The sequence below is a fragment of the Dermochelys coriacea genome, chromosome 11 (assembly GCF_009764565.3).
Source record: "Dermochelys coriacea isolate rDerCor1 chromosome 11, rDerCor1.pri.v4, whole genome shotgun sequence".
NCBI classification, from domain to species: Eukaryota; Metazoa; Chordata; order Testudines; family Dermochelyidae; genus Dermochelys; species Dermochelys coriacea.
Window position 1 is genome coordinate 2104728 of NC_050078.2, and position 14070 is coordinate 2118797.

General features: G+C 65.1%; 1 protein-coding gene across 1 annotated transcript; it reads right to left on the reverse strand.

Moving 5' to 3' along the window:
• Positions 1-487: 487 nt before the first annotated feature.
• PRKAG3 (protein kinase AMP-activated non-catalytic subunit gamma 3) lies at positions 488-12037 on the reverse strand. The gene is made up of 12 exons (XM_038421891.2): positions 11965-12037; positions 9019-9058; positions 7976-8319; positions 7700-7781; positions 7020-7078; positions 6359-6404; positions 3840-3894; positions 3105-3231; positions 2307-2472; positions 1872-1909; positions 1380-1526; positions 488-604 (listed from the first exon to the last, which is right to left on the reverse strand). Exons 1-12 carry the CDS (start codon positions 11995-11997, stop codon positions 488-490), a joined length of 1254 nt encoding a protein of 417 aa, XP_038277819.2. The 5' UTR covers positions 11998-12037.
• Between the last annotated feature and the right edge of the window lie 2033 nt (positions 12038-14070).

Below are 14070 nucleotides of genomic sequence, written 5' to 3' on the forward strand. Positions count from 1 at the left end.
GCCAGGTGGCTGGCTCTGGATCCAGCCGTCCGTTAGCTGCCACCTGCGCCCCCTGACCCCCCCCTCACAGGAACCACCTCACCCCCGTGGGTGCTTTGCAGGGACGCAGGCGAGAAAGTCACGGATGAAAGGGATGCGGGGGGGGGCTGATTTTGGCATCCCCGCCCCAGCAATGGCAGCTGCGATGTGCACTTAGCTCATATGGCCGGAGCGGGGGCCGATCCCCCACTTGGCACAGGGCTTCTGAGTCCAGGGGAGGCGGGACGGAGCCCTCGACGGTGACCGGACGCGGCACCGTGCGAGGCCAGGCCCTGCTGCCAGAGAGCAATACAGACCTGCAGAGCCAGCCAGGCGGGGGCCCCAGGAGCGTGGCCCGTGGGGGTGGCAAGCGGCAGAGAGGGGGAGGCCGAGGGCTGAGCCTACCTGAGCCGGAGAGAAGCGGAGGAAATGGAGGGTACGAATGGAGAAAGGACGGAGCGTCGCGGGCTTAAGAGTTAAGAGCATCGATACCTGCGGGCGTCAGCACCAGGGCCTGCAGGATGTCGGAGAGGGAGACGATCCCCTGCGGCGAGTTCTTCTCGTCCACCAGAACCAGGCGATGGACCTGCCGAACGAGCCAGACCCACTGTCAGTCTCACCCACGGGGCCAGGGCTGGGCAGGGAACGGGCAGCGTGGGGGGATCGGGGTCAGTCAGTGGGGGCTGGGTCAGAGTGGGTACAGGGGGGGATCAGGGTCAGTCAGTGGGGGCTGGGTCAGAGGGGGTCATCCCTGTTTTTGTAACTTTAAAGTTTTGCCTAGAGGGGAATCCTCTGGTTTGAATCTAATTACCCTGTAAAGTTACCTTCCATCCTGATTTTACAGAGGTGCTTCTTTTACTTTTTTTCTTTATAATAAAGTTCTGTTTTGTGAGAATCTGGTTTACCTATTTGGTTGGTATGTTATTCTCAAGCCTTCCCAGGAAGGGGGTGTAGGGCTTGGGGGGATATTTGGGGGGAATAGGAATTCCAAGTGGTCCTTTCCCTGAGTCTTGTGTAAATCACTTAGTGGTGGACAAAGGATTTGTGCCTTGGGGAAGTTTTTAACCTAAGTAGGTAGAAATAAGCTTAGGGCGTCTTTCATGTGGGTCCCCACATCTGTACCCCAGAGTTCAGAGTGGGGAGGGAACCCTGACAGGGGGCACAAAGGGGGTGAGCCTCACAAAAGAGTTGCCAGGGGACTGGGGGCAGTGCTGGAGTCTGGGGGGAGGGAAGCGAGTCTAGGGACAGATGAAGCTGAGCGGGGGGAACAGGCGGACCCGGGTCCAGGAGCCCAGCCCAGCACTAGCCCTGGAGGCCAGGAGCAGGATCTGAGGCGGGGGGCAGGGCCCCCCCAGCCCTACCTGCTCCTTTGCGATGCGGTCAATGACGTCACCCATGGTCTCGTGGGGGTGGCAGGTGAGCACCCCCTCCAAGCAGATCGTTCGCTGCCTCAGCGCCTCCCCCACGCTCATGTCCAGGTTGTTGTAGGTCTTCTGGGCAGCCAGGTGCTGGGGGCAGGGAACAGACGGCCACGGTCAGGGCCCAGGCCTGGCACCAGAGACGCCTGCCCCCTTGTTTGAGATGGGGGGTTAGCCCCACTGTCCCTGCCACCCCACAATCCACCCCACAGCCCGAGCTAGGGGAATTCACCTTCACTCCCCCCCTCAGCTCTTGCACTGTGAAACAGCCGCCATGCTCCACCCCAGAGGGGGCTGCACTGTGGTGGCGGGGAAAGGATCCCTGCCCGGCACTCAGGGGTGGAAGGAGCGAAGGGGAGTGGAGGTAATGGCCTGCTGGGGGGACGTGCTCCGCTGCCCAGAGCCCAGCGATCCTGACCCAGGGGGGATACTCACGATCACATCAAACCTGGAGTACAAGCCCACGACCTCCCCTGGAACGAGAGAGACAGAGAGAGAGAGCACCGGGTTTACTGGCAGGGCAGAGCAGGGCGGTGGGGGGCAGTGGGTTCAGATGGGCAGCCGAGGCATGGTGGGGACACTGGGTGGCAAAGGGGGATCCCAGGAGCCCTAGTTTCAACAGCGATTCCGGGAGCGAGCCGTGGATCAGGGGTAAGACAAGGACGGTGCTGGCTGCACAGAGTGGGGTGCGGGGTGAGCCCGGCCCAGTGGGACGGGGAGACAGGACAGCGGATGCTCAGGATGGCTGTGGGTTGGGGGACCCAAGGAGGGCAGCTGAGGGAGTCCAGAGGGGGGACCCTGGAGGTGGACTGGGACCAGAGAGGTCAGGGAGACGGGCTGCCTGGCGTGCCCTGGTGTCTCTGCCCGTACCGGCTTCGTTTATGACGGGCAGCGCCGACACCCGGCGGTCGACGAAGATCTCCAGGGCCATGTAGACAGGCGCTGTCTCCAGCACCATGGCCACGTCCCGGAAGGTGCCCACGCCCAGCTCCTGGATGGTTCTCTGCAGGAACCGTGGCTTGGGCAGCATGGCCCCCTGCGGCGGGAGAAGGGCAGCGATCAGGGGGCAGCTCCCGGGCACACACCGAGGGCCCTCTGCTGCCGGAGGCGGCTAGGCCGGCAGGGACGGGGCTCGGGTTTGCAGTCTGAGCTCACACTGGGCAGTGCCCTGGGGGGGCAGCACGAGGTGACACCCCCCAACCCCCACGGCTGGTCCCGGGCTCCCTCGCGTCAGGCCAAGGGCAACGGCCAGGCAGATCCCCCCGGGCATGGTACATTGCCCCAAGCAAGTGCCCGTTTGCACGCGCTGCACGAATACACCCCTCCCCCCCGCCTGTACGCCTCCATACACCCCCTGCCCAAACACCTCTCGACGCCCGCACTGCGCACACACCGACACACGGCCCTGTCTGCCTGCACACAGCAACCCCCCCGCCCCCCTCCCGTCCCGGCCTGGGCCAGCCCACAAACACAAGCCATCCCCTCCACCGCCCACCCCACACACCCTGCTGTACGCACCCCGCACCCTGCACGGACCGGCCTCACCCCCACCCCCTGCACCCAGCCCCTGGGCACAGCAAGGTCGCTGCCCACACAGGGGTGCCACCCTCCCGTACTCCCCCCCGAGGGTAGGGCTGGCTCAGCAATGCCCCCCTCCCCCCCACTCACAAAGATGTGGAGGAATTTGAGGATGCGCTTGTGTGTCAGGATGTGCAGCACGTTGCCGGACACGGGTTCAATCACCGGCAGCCGGTGGATCCTGTTCTTGATCAGGTGGTAGACGGCGTTAAAGAGGCTGGGGGAGACCGGGGCAGTGATTGCGGGGGGGCTGGAGAGCCTTGGGCAGGAACTTCAGGGCACTCTGGAGTAATACCAGGGACTGGGGGCTCCAGGGGTCCGCTGCTCCCCCCCACTTTGCCTCCCTCGCCCCAGCCTCTTGTCCCACCCCAGATCTAGCCCGGTGCTCTGTTCTGCCAACTGGGGGGTTCTGGTCCTGCCCCTGCCAGCCCCCCACCCTGTCCCCCATCACGCCCGAGCTCGGCTGCCCAGCTCAGCCCTGGCAGACCAAGGTTAGTGCAGTGGCCTGGACACCTGGACGCCTGGGTTGTTTCTTGGCCTCACCCCCTCATATGCCAATGGCCCCCCCCCGCTCTCCTCCCTGCCCCCCCACATCCCCAACCCTTGGTTCCCCCTTCCCCTGTGGGGCAGACTCCGTGTAGGACCTGCCCCAGCCCCCCACCCGGGCTCCCACCCCGACCAGCCTGGCTCTAAGGGCTGCCATGGGCACCCAGGCCCTGGCAGGCTCCATCTGAGGTGGCCAGTGGAGCTGCAGTGGGGGCAGCCGGCCCAGAGACAGGCGCCCTTCCCCCTCGATGCTTCCCCCGTGGCTGGGGGTGGATTTACCTGTCATTGGGGGAGATGGAGACCAGGGGCTTCAGGGAGCCTTGCAGATAAACCTCTGGAAAGGAAGCAGAGGGGGTGAGCTGGGGGGTCGGGGATGCGGGGGAGCAGAGGGAGTGAGCAGGGGGCCGAGGGTGCAGAGGAGTGTTAGGATATAGACACTCAGGCCTGCCTGTAAAGGCCTATTTTTTAACAACTTAGATGTATTTTTATCACTTAGCTACCTACAGCAGTACAAAAGAAAGAATCAAAATCACAGTCCGCCCATGTCTGGGCTTCTCTCGCTGGGAGAGTTGGAGGCCTGGTTCTTAGGCTCATCCTCACCTCCCAGACCAGCCCCATGGGAGTACGGTGCCGTCGGGCTGGCAGGGAGACGATCCTGTCCGGATAGTGCCCATCACCACCAGATCAAGGTGCTTAAAGAAAATGTCGTTCTATAGCAGCCTGTCTGGCACGAAATCCCTTCTCCATGGGATCATAGACAATCAGGGTTGGAAGGGACCTCAGCAGGTATCTAGTGCAACCCCTGGCTCAAAGCAGGACCAAGCCCTAAAGGGCCCCCGCAAGGATTGAACTCACAGCCTGCGGTTAGCAGGCCAATACTCAAACCACTGAGCCATCCCTCCCCCAGTTGTGGCTGTGAACCCCTCATTCTTGTACGTTTTATCTTTATGGCCCGGCCCCCACTTTTCTGCTGTCAATCTGTCTGGGTCTCTAATTGTTTCTGTCCGCTGTATAATTAATGTTGCTAGGGGTAAGTTAATGAGGGGGGTGGGACACCAGTCGTTAGAGAATTATGCTACAATGTGTTAGGGTTGGTTAGTTAAATTTCAGTAAAATGATTGGTTACGGCAGGGATTCTCAAACTGGCGGTCTGGACCCTTGAGGGGGTAGTGAGGTTATTAAATGGGGAGGTCACGAACTGTCAGCCTCCACCCCAAACCCCGCTTCCCTCCAGCATTTATAATAGTGTTAAATATATTAAAAAGTGCTTTTAATTTATAAGGGGGTCGCACTCAGAGGCTTGCTCAGTGAAAGGGGTCACCAGGACAAAAGTTTGAGAACCACTGGGTTACGGTATAGCTGAGAATATTATCGTATAAACTGGGGTCAAACAGGAAGTGGAAGGGAAAATTGGAATCATGTTTGCTAAGGGGGGGGGACGGGAATAGGGAATAGGGAACAGGGACACAGGTAAGGCTCTGTGGCATCAGAGCCAGGCAGGGGGGCATGGGGTGAAGGCTCCACGGCATTGGAGCCAAGCAGGGGGGCGCGGGGTGAAGGTTCCCCGGTGTCAGAGCCGGGCAGGGGGGCACGGGGTGAAGGCTCTGTGGCGTCGGAGCCAGGCAGGGGGCGCGGGGTGAAGGCTCCACGGCGTCGGAGCCGAGCAGAGGGGCATGGGGTGAAGGCTCCCCGGTGTCGAAGCCAGGCAGGGGGGCGCGGGGTGAAGGCTCCCCGGTGTCGGAGCCAGGCAGGGGGGTGCGGGGTGAAGGCTCCGTGGCGTCAGAGCTGGGCAGAGGGGCGCGGGGTGAAGGCTCCATGGCATCGGAGCCAGGCAGGGGGGCGCGGGGTGAAGGCTCCCCAGTGTCGGAGCCAGGCAGGGGGGCACGGGGTGAAGGCTCCGCGGTGTCGGAGCCAGGCAGGGGGGCGCGGGGTAAAGGCTCCGTGGCATCAGAGCCGGGCAGAGGGGCGCGGGGTGAAGGCTCCCCGGCGTCGGAGCCGGGCAGGGAACACTGGGGAACAGACTCTGTCGAGTGGTGTGAAGGGCTTTGGAACATGCTGGCTTGGACACTAACCCCAGCAAATATCACATCGTCTGCACTTCAGACACCCGGTCTTTTGCCACTTGCTGTCCGCGTGACAGGACCCCGGGAAGCGGGAAGGTGGAGGGAAAGCCCCCCGACATCTCAGAGGGAGTGAGCTGGGGGCCAAGGGTGTGGTGGGGAGAAGAGGGGAGCTGAGGGGGCAAAGGGGGTGAGTGAGGGGCCGAGGGTGGGGGCAGAGGGGGTGAACCGGGAGTGGATGAGGGTGAGCAGGGAGCCGAGGGTGCAGAGAGATAGATGGGGTGATCTGGGGGTTGAGGCTTGGGGGGGCGAACAGGGATCCGAGGAGGTGAGTGGGGAGCCAAGGCTGTGGAGGTGGCAGGGGGGGCGAGCAGTGGGACTGGAGTCTGTCCCTGTGGGGGCACAGTCTCTGCCAGGGCATGGCTGGGGTGCCAGGGCAGTGGGATGCGGGAGCCAGATGGCTCAGGCCTGTGGGGCAGGCTGGGGCGGGCAGGTCCTCTGAGCAGGGGCAGCCGGGGCAACCTGCCGGGGAGTCTGACCTGCAGCTCCCGGTGCCCGGGGCAGCCCCGTCCCCGGGGGGGAGCAGGGCCCAGAGAGGAATCAGGCATGGGAAGGATCTGTAACTCCCACAGCCCCAACGTACCCCCCACTTCGCCCTCCACCCTGCCACGCTATAGACACCCCGCAGAGCCCTGCATCTCCACACACCTTCCCTACCCCCCACCATCTTCTCCCTACCTCTCCAGGTCTCAATTTTATGCTCTTCCAGCTCATAGATCTGCACCTGCAGGGCAGGGAAAGGGGGGTGAGGCAGGATGCCCGGGCCAGGTGGCAAAGGGGGACCCGTGGGGAGGGCCCTGGGGGAGTCACAGGACCCATGGGGGGCTACTTGGGAGCTGCCTCTGGTCAGGGGCTGCGTTTGACTGCGTGACTCCCAAGGGGGATTTCAACGGGGTCACACGCCATGCTGGCGATGCAAATCCCAGAGGCAGGGCACCCACTCGGATGTACCCAGGGTCTGCCAGAGCAGGTCTGTCCATGGGCCCATCTAGCCTGGCGTCCTGTCTCCTCCCGTGGCTGGCACCAGAAGGGACGTGTCCCCAGCCGGCCAGCTCTGCCCAGGGAACACGTTTTGCCTCTGGCACTAACACTGAGCCAAAGCTAACAGGGTCCCCTCCCAGCTCCCCCCCGGTCCCCCCACCAGGAACTCAACAGCCCCCTGGCACTGGGGACCCCAGCACGTGCCCAGCAGTGTAACATCCTGCCTGCCCATCTTCCTGCCCCACAAGCGGTTCCTGAGCCCCCTTCCTGCCTGCTGGGCGAGTCTGATCTTGAGGGGGAGCCGCCCGCAGAGGGGCAGAGGCTCCCCAGCCATGGGGCAGAGGCCTGGCCAGCTCACCAGCGGGGACCGGTAGTAGCGGTGCAGGATGTTGATGAAATCCGTGATGGTCAGCATCCCTGCAGGGGGAGATGGGCAGGTCAGTGGGGGCAGCTGGCTGGGGGCACCACGGCCATTCCCCAGCAGCTGGCTTTACAGCCCTGTCGGGCAAAGCCATCTGCCCACAGGGCACACACCGGCTGGGCAGCGGCACCCTCAGCTCCCCACGCAGGGCCCCATGGTGCGGCGCCCCCACCCACTCCCAAGGTAAGAGGCAGCCGGACCCCAGGGCCCATTCACAGCTTGGCCCCTCCGCTGAGCCAGAAATGGGGGCCACCTGCGTGCCAGCCTACAAGGGGTGAACAAGCCCTGCGGGTCACGTGCCAGCAGCCGCAGAGCAGCTGGCTGCATGGGCACAAGGCCAAGCAGAGAGGGGTGTGGGACCTGGGCCAGGAGTAAACCCGGGCTGGTGCCAACAGTGCCCTGGAGTATGATGGGTTCTGTGCCATGCTGGGTGTCGGGGGGCATCGGTGCCACGCTGGCCATCGTGGGCGTGGGTGTCGCTGAGATCCCTGTTGAACCAGCAGGGCTTGGGCATCCCAGCACAGGGCACAGCCCCCCCATTCTGTGCCATCGCGACTAGCCGAGGCTGCCTGGCACGGACTCGCTACCCCCCTCCCCCTGCCCCCCGCGGCACTCACCCACAAAGCACTGCTGTTTGCTGTCCCAGAGGGGGGCGGCCCGCACCCCATTGGCCACCAGCGCCAGAAAGGCCTTCTTCATCTGCAAGCCGAGCAGAGGGGCCGTGAGACCACCGGGGAGGGGGGACGACGACAGGGCAGCCCCCATTCGCCCACCACCCTGCCTCACGGGGCTATAGGACTGCTCGAGATGGAGGGAGGGACCGGCCCAGCTGTGCCGCCCCCCCCAGCCTCCAGCGCCCAGGGCAGCCCATGGCCCAGCCCCTCGGCTCTCACCTGCAGCGTGGTGTCGAACACCAGCAGCTTGGAGCTGGTGGGGACTGCGGCATAGCAGTGGTGACTCCTCAGGAACCGCATGTAGGGCTCGGCCTCGGGGCCCTGGAACAGGGCTTCTGGGCAGAGCGCCGGGAGTTCGGCGTGCAAAGGGAGGCTCCTGGTGTCCGAGCCTTCGGCCTTGGCACCGGTGCCAGGGTTGCAGCCGGCCTGCCCGGCCTCGGCGCTCATGCTGGAGCCCATCACCCCGGCATCGGAGCCTGCGTCCTTGGTACCGGAGCCATCGCTGGAGCCCATCACCCCGGCGTCAGCACCTGCTGCCCTGGTATCTGGATCTAGGCAGGAAGCTAGCGGGGCAAAGTCACACGCTGGGACTCCATCCCCACAAGCCTGGGGCAGGATGATGGGCAGGCCTGGCACCAGGGGGCCCCCGCGGCACTTTCTGCTGCGGGATGAGCGCCTCCCCCTTCGAGCAGCTGGCGACCCGCTTTGCCCCGGCCATCCCTGTCCCAAACGCCCACAGACGGCCGGCTGCGCGTGCCAGGGCCCCCAGCCCCGAGTTCTGGGCGCGGCCGGAGCAGTTTCCGGTGGGTCTCAGCCTTGTTTGCGACTGCGACAACCCAGGGAGGTATTTGGGATCAGGGTGGACACTGACCCTCCAGCTGAGTCAGCAAGGGACGGGGTGAGGAGAGGGTCACGCCGTCCTCGTGGGCATCGGGAACTGGCGGGAGACACACCTGGGCTGGGGGCATTGTCAGGCTGAGCGGGTGCAGCCGCTCTGGTGCCTTTAAGGAGCCGTCTAAGCAGAAGGGCGAACCAGTACTGAGGGGAGGGGCTGCGGGTCGGGAGTGAGGGGCATCAGCAGAGCAGTACTGGGGTGTGGGGAGACCCCAGGGCTGGGATAGCAAGGGGGCTGCAGGTCGGGAGTGAGGAGCATCAGCAGAGCTTAAGGAGCTGAGGAGCGATGCATTTGCTGCACAGATGAGCGAAGCTGCTCAGCCGGGCAGTGCCCCCCGCCCCACCCCGCCACCGGCCCCCCTACCCACCTGCTTCCTCTGAGTGGAGATGTGTGGCCGGCGGCCGTACCTGGGGGGTGAGAGAGAAATTGGTGGGGACAGGGGCAGGAACAAGAGCCAGCCCATGTGTCTCCAGGAGCCAAGCGCCCACGGGCCCTGCCAGCGCAGACCTGCTCTGTCAGCCTCCCCTGCCCATCACCGGGGCATCGGAGCATGGCATGTGCCAACCCCAGAGGAGCAGCAGCACCACGGGGCAGCAGGGCCCCATCCCCCGGTCCCTCCCCAAAGCAGGCCCCGTGCCGTGGCTCCAAGCCTGCGTGCCCGAGACGTGGGCATGACCCCCCACCCCCTGGGCAAGTGTCTGAGCCCCCTGCTCGAGGCATCTGAGGCCGAACTACCCACACGATCCGCCACCCACCGGGAGCTGCCTGTCTGGAAGGGTGGGGGTGCCAGGCTGGGGTCTCCAGCCTGGACCAGGCTGCCCATGGGCTGAGCGGGAGAGGACCCACTCCCTGCCCCTTGGGGCTGACAGGACGTAGGCCGGGCAGTTTGGTCACACGCTCGCCGGGCGCTGGGCCCTGGGGTCCTATGTCAGCGGGCAAGCGGAGGACATGCTGCCCTTGCACTGGCTCTGTGGACGGAGGGGGCTGGGGGCAGGGGCAGCGGGGGAGATGGGGGGGCCGGAGGGGGCTTGGGAAGAGGAGCTGAGAGGCAGCAGGGGACAGCCAGGAAGGGGGCGAGGGGTCGCAGCGGGGCGGGCCTTGGGGGTATATGGGGTGGGCCGGAGGAAGGGGTGAGAAGCCGGGAGGGGGCGAGGGGTCGCAGCGGGGCGGGCCATGGGGGTATGTGGGGTGGGCCGGAGGAAGGGGTGAGAAGCCGGGAGCGGGCGAGGGTTCGCAGCGGGGTGGGCCATGGGGGTATATGGGATGGGCCGGAGGAAGGGGTAAGAAGCTGGGAGAGGGTGAGGGGTCGCAACAGGGTGGGCCACGTGGGTATGTGGGGTGGGCCGGAGGGAGGGGTGAGAAGCCGGGAGAGGGCGAGGGGTCGCAGCGGGGCGGGCCACGGGGGTATGTGGGGTGGGCCGGAGGGAGGGGTGAGAAGCCGGGAGGGGGTGAGGGGTCGCAACGGGGCGGGCCATGGGGGTATGTGGGATTGACAGGAGGGAGGGGTAGGAAGCTGGGAGGGGGCGAGGTTCCAGTGATTAAGGTCTGGGGCAGAGAGGGAGCCATGGGGCTGGGATGGGGGTGACCGGGGGCAGGGCAGTGGAGTTTGTTGATGGGGGGGGCAGTGGGGAATGGGAACCGGTGGGCTCTTGGGGTCTGAGCAGCGCAGTGGCTGAACCAGAGGTTCCCAGCGGGGCCGAGCCACCCACAAGAGGTCCCCCATTGGGAGCGATGGGTGCCTGGCCCCTGGCACTGCCTGAGGGGCCACGTCCAGCCCCAAAGACCCAGTCGCCTTATGCTGAGCCCAGGGGGCCTGGCCCCGGAGAGCCGCTGCAGAGACACTGGAGGCAACAGGGGGGTGGGTGCCCCAGGGCAGGTGTGAACAGCCCTGGGGCAGGTTCAGCGTCACACTCCCCAGACTCTAGAAACTGAGTGATGGGGGGGCAATCACAGACACCCCCGCTAGAGATATCCCCCCAGACACATGCCACAGAGAACCCCCCCATGGACAACCCCCTAGAGATACCCTGTGACGAAGTGGGACTGTTCTTAATGCTTCCTCTGAATACTGTAGGAGTGCCTCAGTTTCCCCTAGGCATTTCTTAAGTCTCTAGGGGGTGGGATAAGGGTGTAATTGTTGCAGAGCAAAGGGCCAGGTACATAAATGGCGACACCCTGTTTCCTGGCACCTGATGGCCTGGGCCCTTCCCCCCTGCAAGGTGAGAGCTAAAGGGTTGGAGAACAAAGGAATCAGGTGCCCTCCTGGCCCGGGAAAGGGACAAAGCCCAGAGGAGGGGGGGCTGGAGAGAGTTTCAGTTTGGGGCTGGCTGGGGATGAGGAGTGAAGTGCAGACGGGGTTGTCTGGCTCACTGCCCCCCAAAATGGACCCAGCTGAGGGGTCCTGTTCTCTGCACCTACAAGCTCTGTGTTAGACCATGTTCCTGTCAGCTAATAAACCTTCTGTTTTACTGGCTGGCTGAGAGTCACATCTGACTGCGGAGTTGGGGGCAGGACCCTCTGGCTTCCCCAGGACCCCACCTGGGCGGACTCGCTGGGGAAGCGCACGGTGGGGCAGGTGCCACAAGTACTCCTTTTCTTTTAACTGTATCCAACCCTGCTCCTACCAGCAAGCAACCCTACAATAACAAACCAGCAAGCACACCTCACTCTCAGCACCGACCCGATGACAGGAAAGCCCTGCCGGGCTGCCCTAGGAAACCCAAACCCAGTGCTCACAATCAGCCCTACAACCAAAACCCAGCGGGCCCAGCCTGTCGCTGCGAGGCAACCCTATAATAACAGAGCAGCCTGGCACGCCCCAGGAGGGCAAAGCATCGCCAGGGGAAACACATGTGGGTGTCACGTTCCCGCTGGCTGCGCTTTTGTTCCAAACCAGTGCCAAGGGCGGAGTAAACTCAGCCGAGACGGGAATCGCAGCTGGCAGCCTGGAGCACCCGCCCCAGGGAGCCGGGCTGGGCACCGCCGCAGGGCAGGGCCGGCAGGGGGCAGTGGGCAGCAGCTGGGGGTGACAGGTAGGGAAGGGAGGTGGGAAGGAGGAGGGGGCGGGGTGGGGATAAGCCAGGGGGTGGCTGCAGGGGCAGGAAGGGGTCTCGGGGGTGGAGGTGAAAGCTAGTCTTGCAAGGCTGAAAGGAAGCAGGAAGTTAGTGGGTGCAGTCTGGGACAGGAAGTCCCCCAGGCTTGCTCCGGGGGCTGGCATGGCTGCAGGAGGGGCCCAAGGCAATCCCCTCTCTAAGGCCCCTCCCTGGCCACTCCAAACAGGGCACCCCGGCCGCCCCCTGGTTTCCTCCCCTACCTGCCGCGCAGCCGGGGCCGTGAGCTGCTCCATGCCAGTCCCCGCGCCAGCACTGCTATTCTGGGCCTGCCGCTCGCTCCCCAGCCCCAGCAGATTGAGTGTCAGGCTGGCACCCGCACAGCTGGGATGGGAGCAGCCTGCCAGGCACTTCGCGGAGACGCGCTGGAGCCGGCTGGAAGGCCCACGGGGCGACGGCCGGCAGCCAGCCACTTGTCGGGGCAGCCCCACTCAAGCACTACTCAACACACGGACCCACGGACACGAAGCGGAGCCCTGAAATAGAGACCTGCACCCCCCCAGGGATGGGGGGTAGCCCAGGAACTGCAGGCAGACAGACTGGGGCGAAGGGGACAGGCAGATGCCAGAGAGCTGGGACGGGGGACAGAGACGGGAGCACAGGGCCGAATTTGAGCTCGCCCGATGCCCGGCTCCGGGGCCCAGAAGGGCTCTCCCGGCGTCCCGGCACACGCCCGGCGGCACAGCTGGTCCTGCACAGGGACCGCAGCGCATCGACTACCCGCTTCCTCTGGGACGGGCGCTGGCAAGGCGTGTTAACTCCTCGCGCGTCGCACGCTGGGCCCTCCTCTCGAGGGCCTTTCCTGGCCCTGGCGAAGGGCTCAGCGAGCGCAAAATAAAGCGGGTCTCTTGCCCCAAGGGACGTGGGTCCAATGACAGATATTTCTGCCCCCCCTCGCCCTCCCCCCCAGCTTCTCTCTGCAGCTAAATGGGTCAGCCAGAGAGAATGGGCATGGGGAGCGTGGGGGGTGTTTGGGGATGTACAGACACACACAGATTGGGGAGGGACGGATGGAGGGAGGGACGGGGTGTTTGGGGATGGAGAAGGGAGCCCAGGGTGGGGAAGGAGGCAGGATTTGCACCTGACACCCCCCAGGGCTGTGCTTAGGGTGGCGAATCAGTGACTCAGCCGGGCCATTAACCCAGTGAGGGGGAAGTTGCAGGGCCAAGCCCTGGTGGGGGCGGGGGGCTGCAGAGGAGATGAAATGCAGTGGGGTGGCATTGGGGCAGAGCGGGGTGGGCACGGCAGTGCCAGGGGCTGCATTGGAGAAGGCTCTTGTGCTGCCCAGCATGGGGCAGTGAGCTCAGCTGGGGGGCTCAGAAACAGGCAGGCGATTTGGAACTGGACACTGCGATGCCAGCCCCCGAGAGGCCCAGCAGAGCCCCCAGCCTGCAGTGACCCCAATGAGCACTCAGTGGGGCAGAGCCAGTCCCAGCAGGCTGTGGTGGAAGCCCCTCACTTAGACCCTTTGTTTGTCCCAGATTTGCTTCTCCAGGCCTCCGGCGCTGTTTCATTATTGCAGGGTCACCGGGGGCACGGGCTTGTTGTCGTAGGGTCACAGGGGGTGCTGGTTTGTCGCCGTAGGGTCGCGGGGGGCCGGTTTGTTGCCGTAGGGCCGCGGGGGGCCGGGGCGCCGCTTTGTCGCCGTAGGATCGCGGGGGGCCGGTTTGTTGCCGTAGGGCCGCTGGGGGCCGGGGCGCCGGTTTGTCGCCGTAGGGTTGCGGGGGGCCGGTTTGTTGCCGTAGGGTCACGGGGGGCCGGTTTGTTGCCGTAGGGCCGCGGGGGCCGGGGCGCCGGTTTGTCGCCGTAGGGTCACGGGGGGCCGGTTTGTCGCTGTAGGGTCGCTCGGGGGAGATCAGCTCACTGCAGGTGGAAGGGTGGGGGTCTCCCCATGCTCCGCTCTGGTGCTGACCCGCAGAACTTTCCGCCTCGGCGCCCAGCCCCACCTCAGCCAGGGCTATGCCCCCCGCCACGCTGTGCCCCCGGCTCCCTGCGGCTGCCCGGACTGAGCCAGGCTGCCAGCCCCCCTCCCCCCCCCCGCCCGCGCCCGTAGGGAATTCCACTGGGGTGACTCACGCTCCAAACAGGGAATCCAGCCCCCCCCACCCCCCCAGCCCCAGACGCCTTGTGCCTGGCACCTGCTAGCGCTTCCCCACACAGAGCAGCTTGGGAGCCGCAGGGATTCCTGGCCCCCCAGGGCCAGTGGGATTATCCCCTCCCGGCTCCGGCACATCCCAGGCCGGAGAGCCCAGCCGGGCCCAGCGCTGCAGGCCGGACGCCTGCTCCCGGCACGGATCCATCAGTGTCCC

Coding starts and splice junctions, on each gene's coding strand:
- PRKAG3 (XM_038421891.2), bottom strand. CDS start 11,997: ATGGAGCAGCTCACGGCCCCGGCTGCGCGGCAG. Junction 3,895..6,358: donor TAAAATTGAGACCTGGAGAG/GTAGGGAGAAGA, acceptor CTTCCTTTCCAG/AGGTTTATCTGCAAGGCTCC. Junction 3,232..3,839: donor TCCATCTCCCCCAATGACAG/GTAAATCCACCC, acceptor GGTCTCCCCCAG/CCTCTTTAACGCCGTCTACC.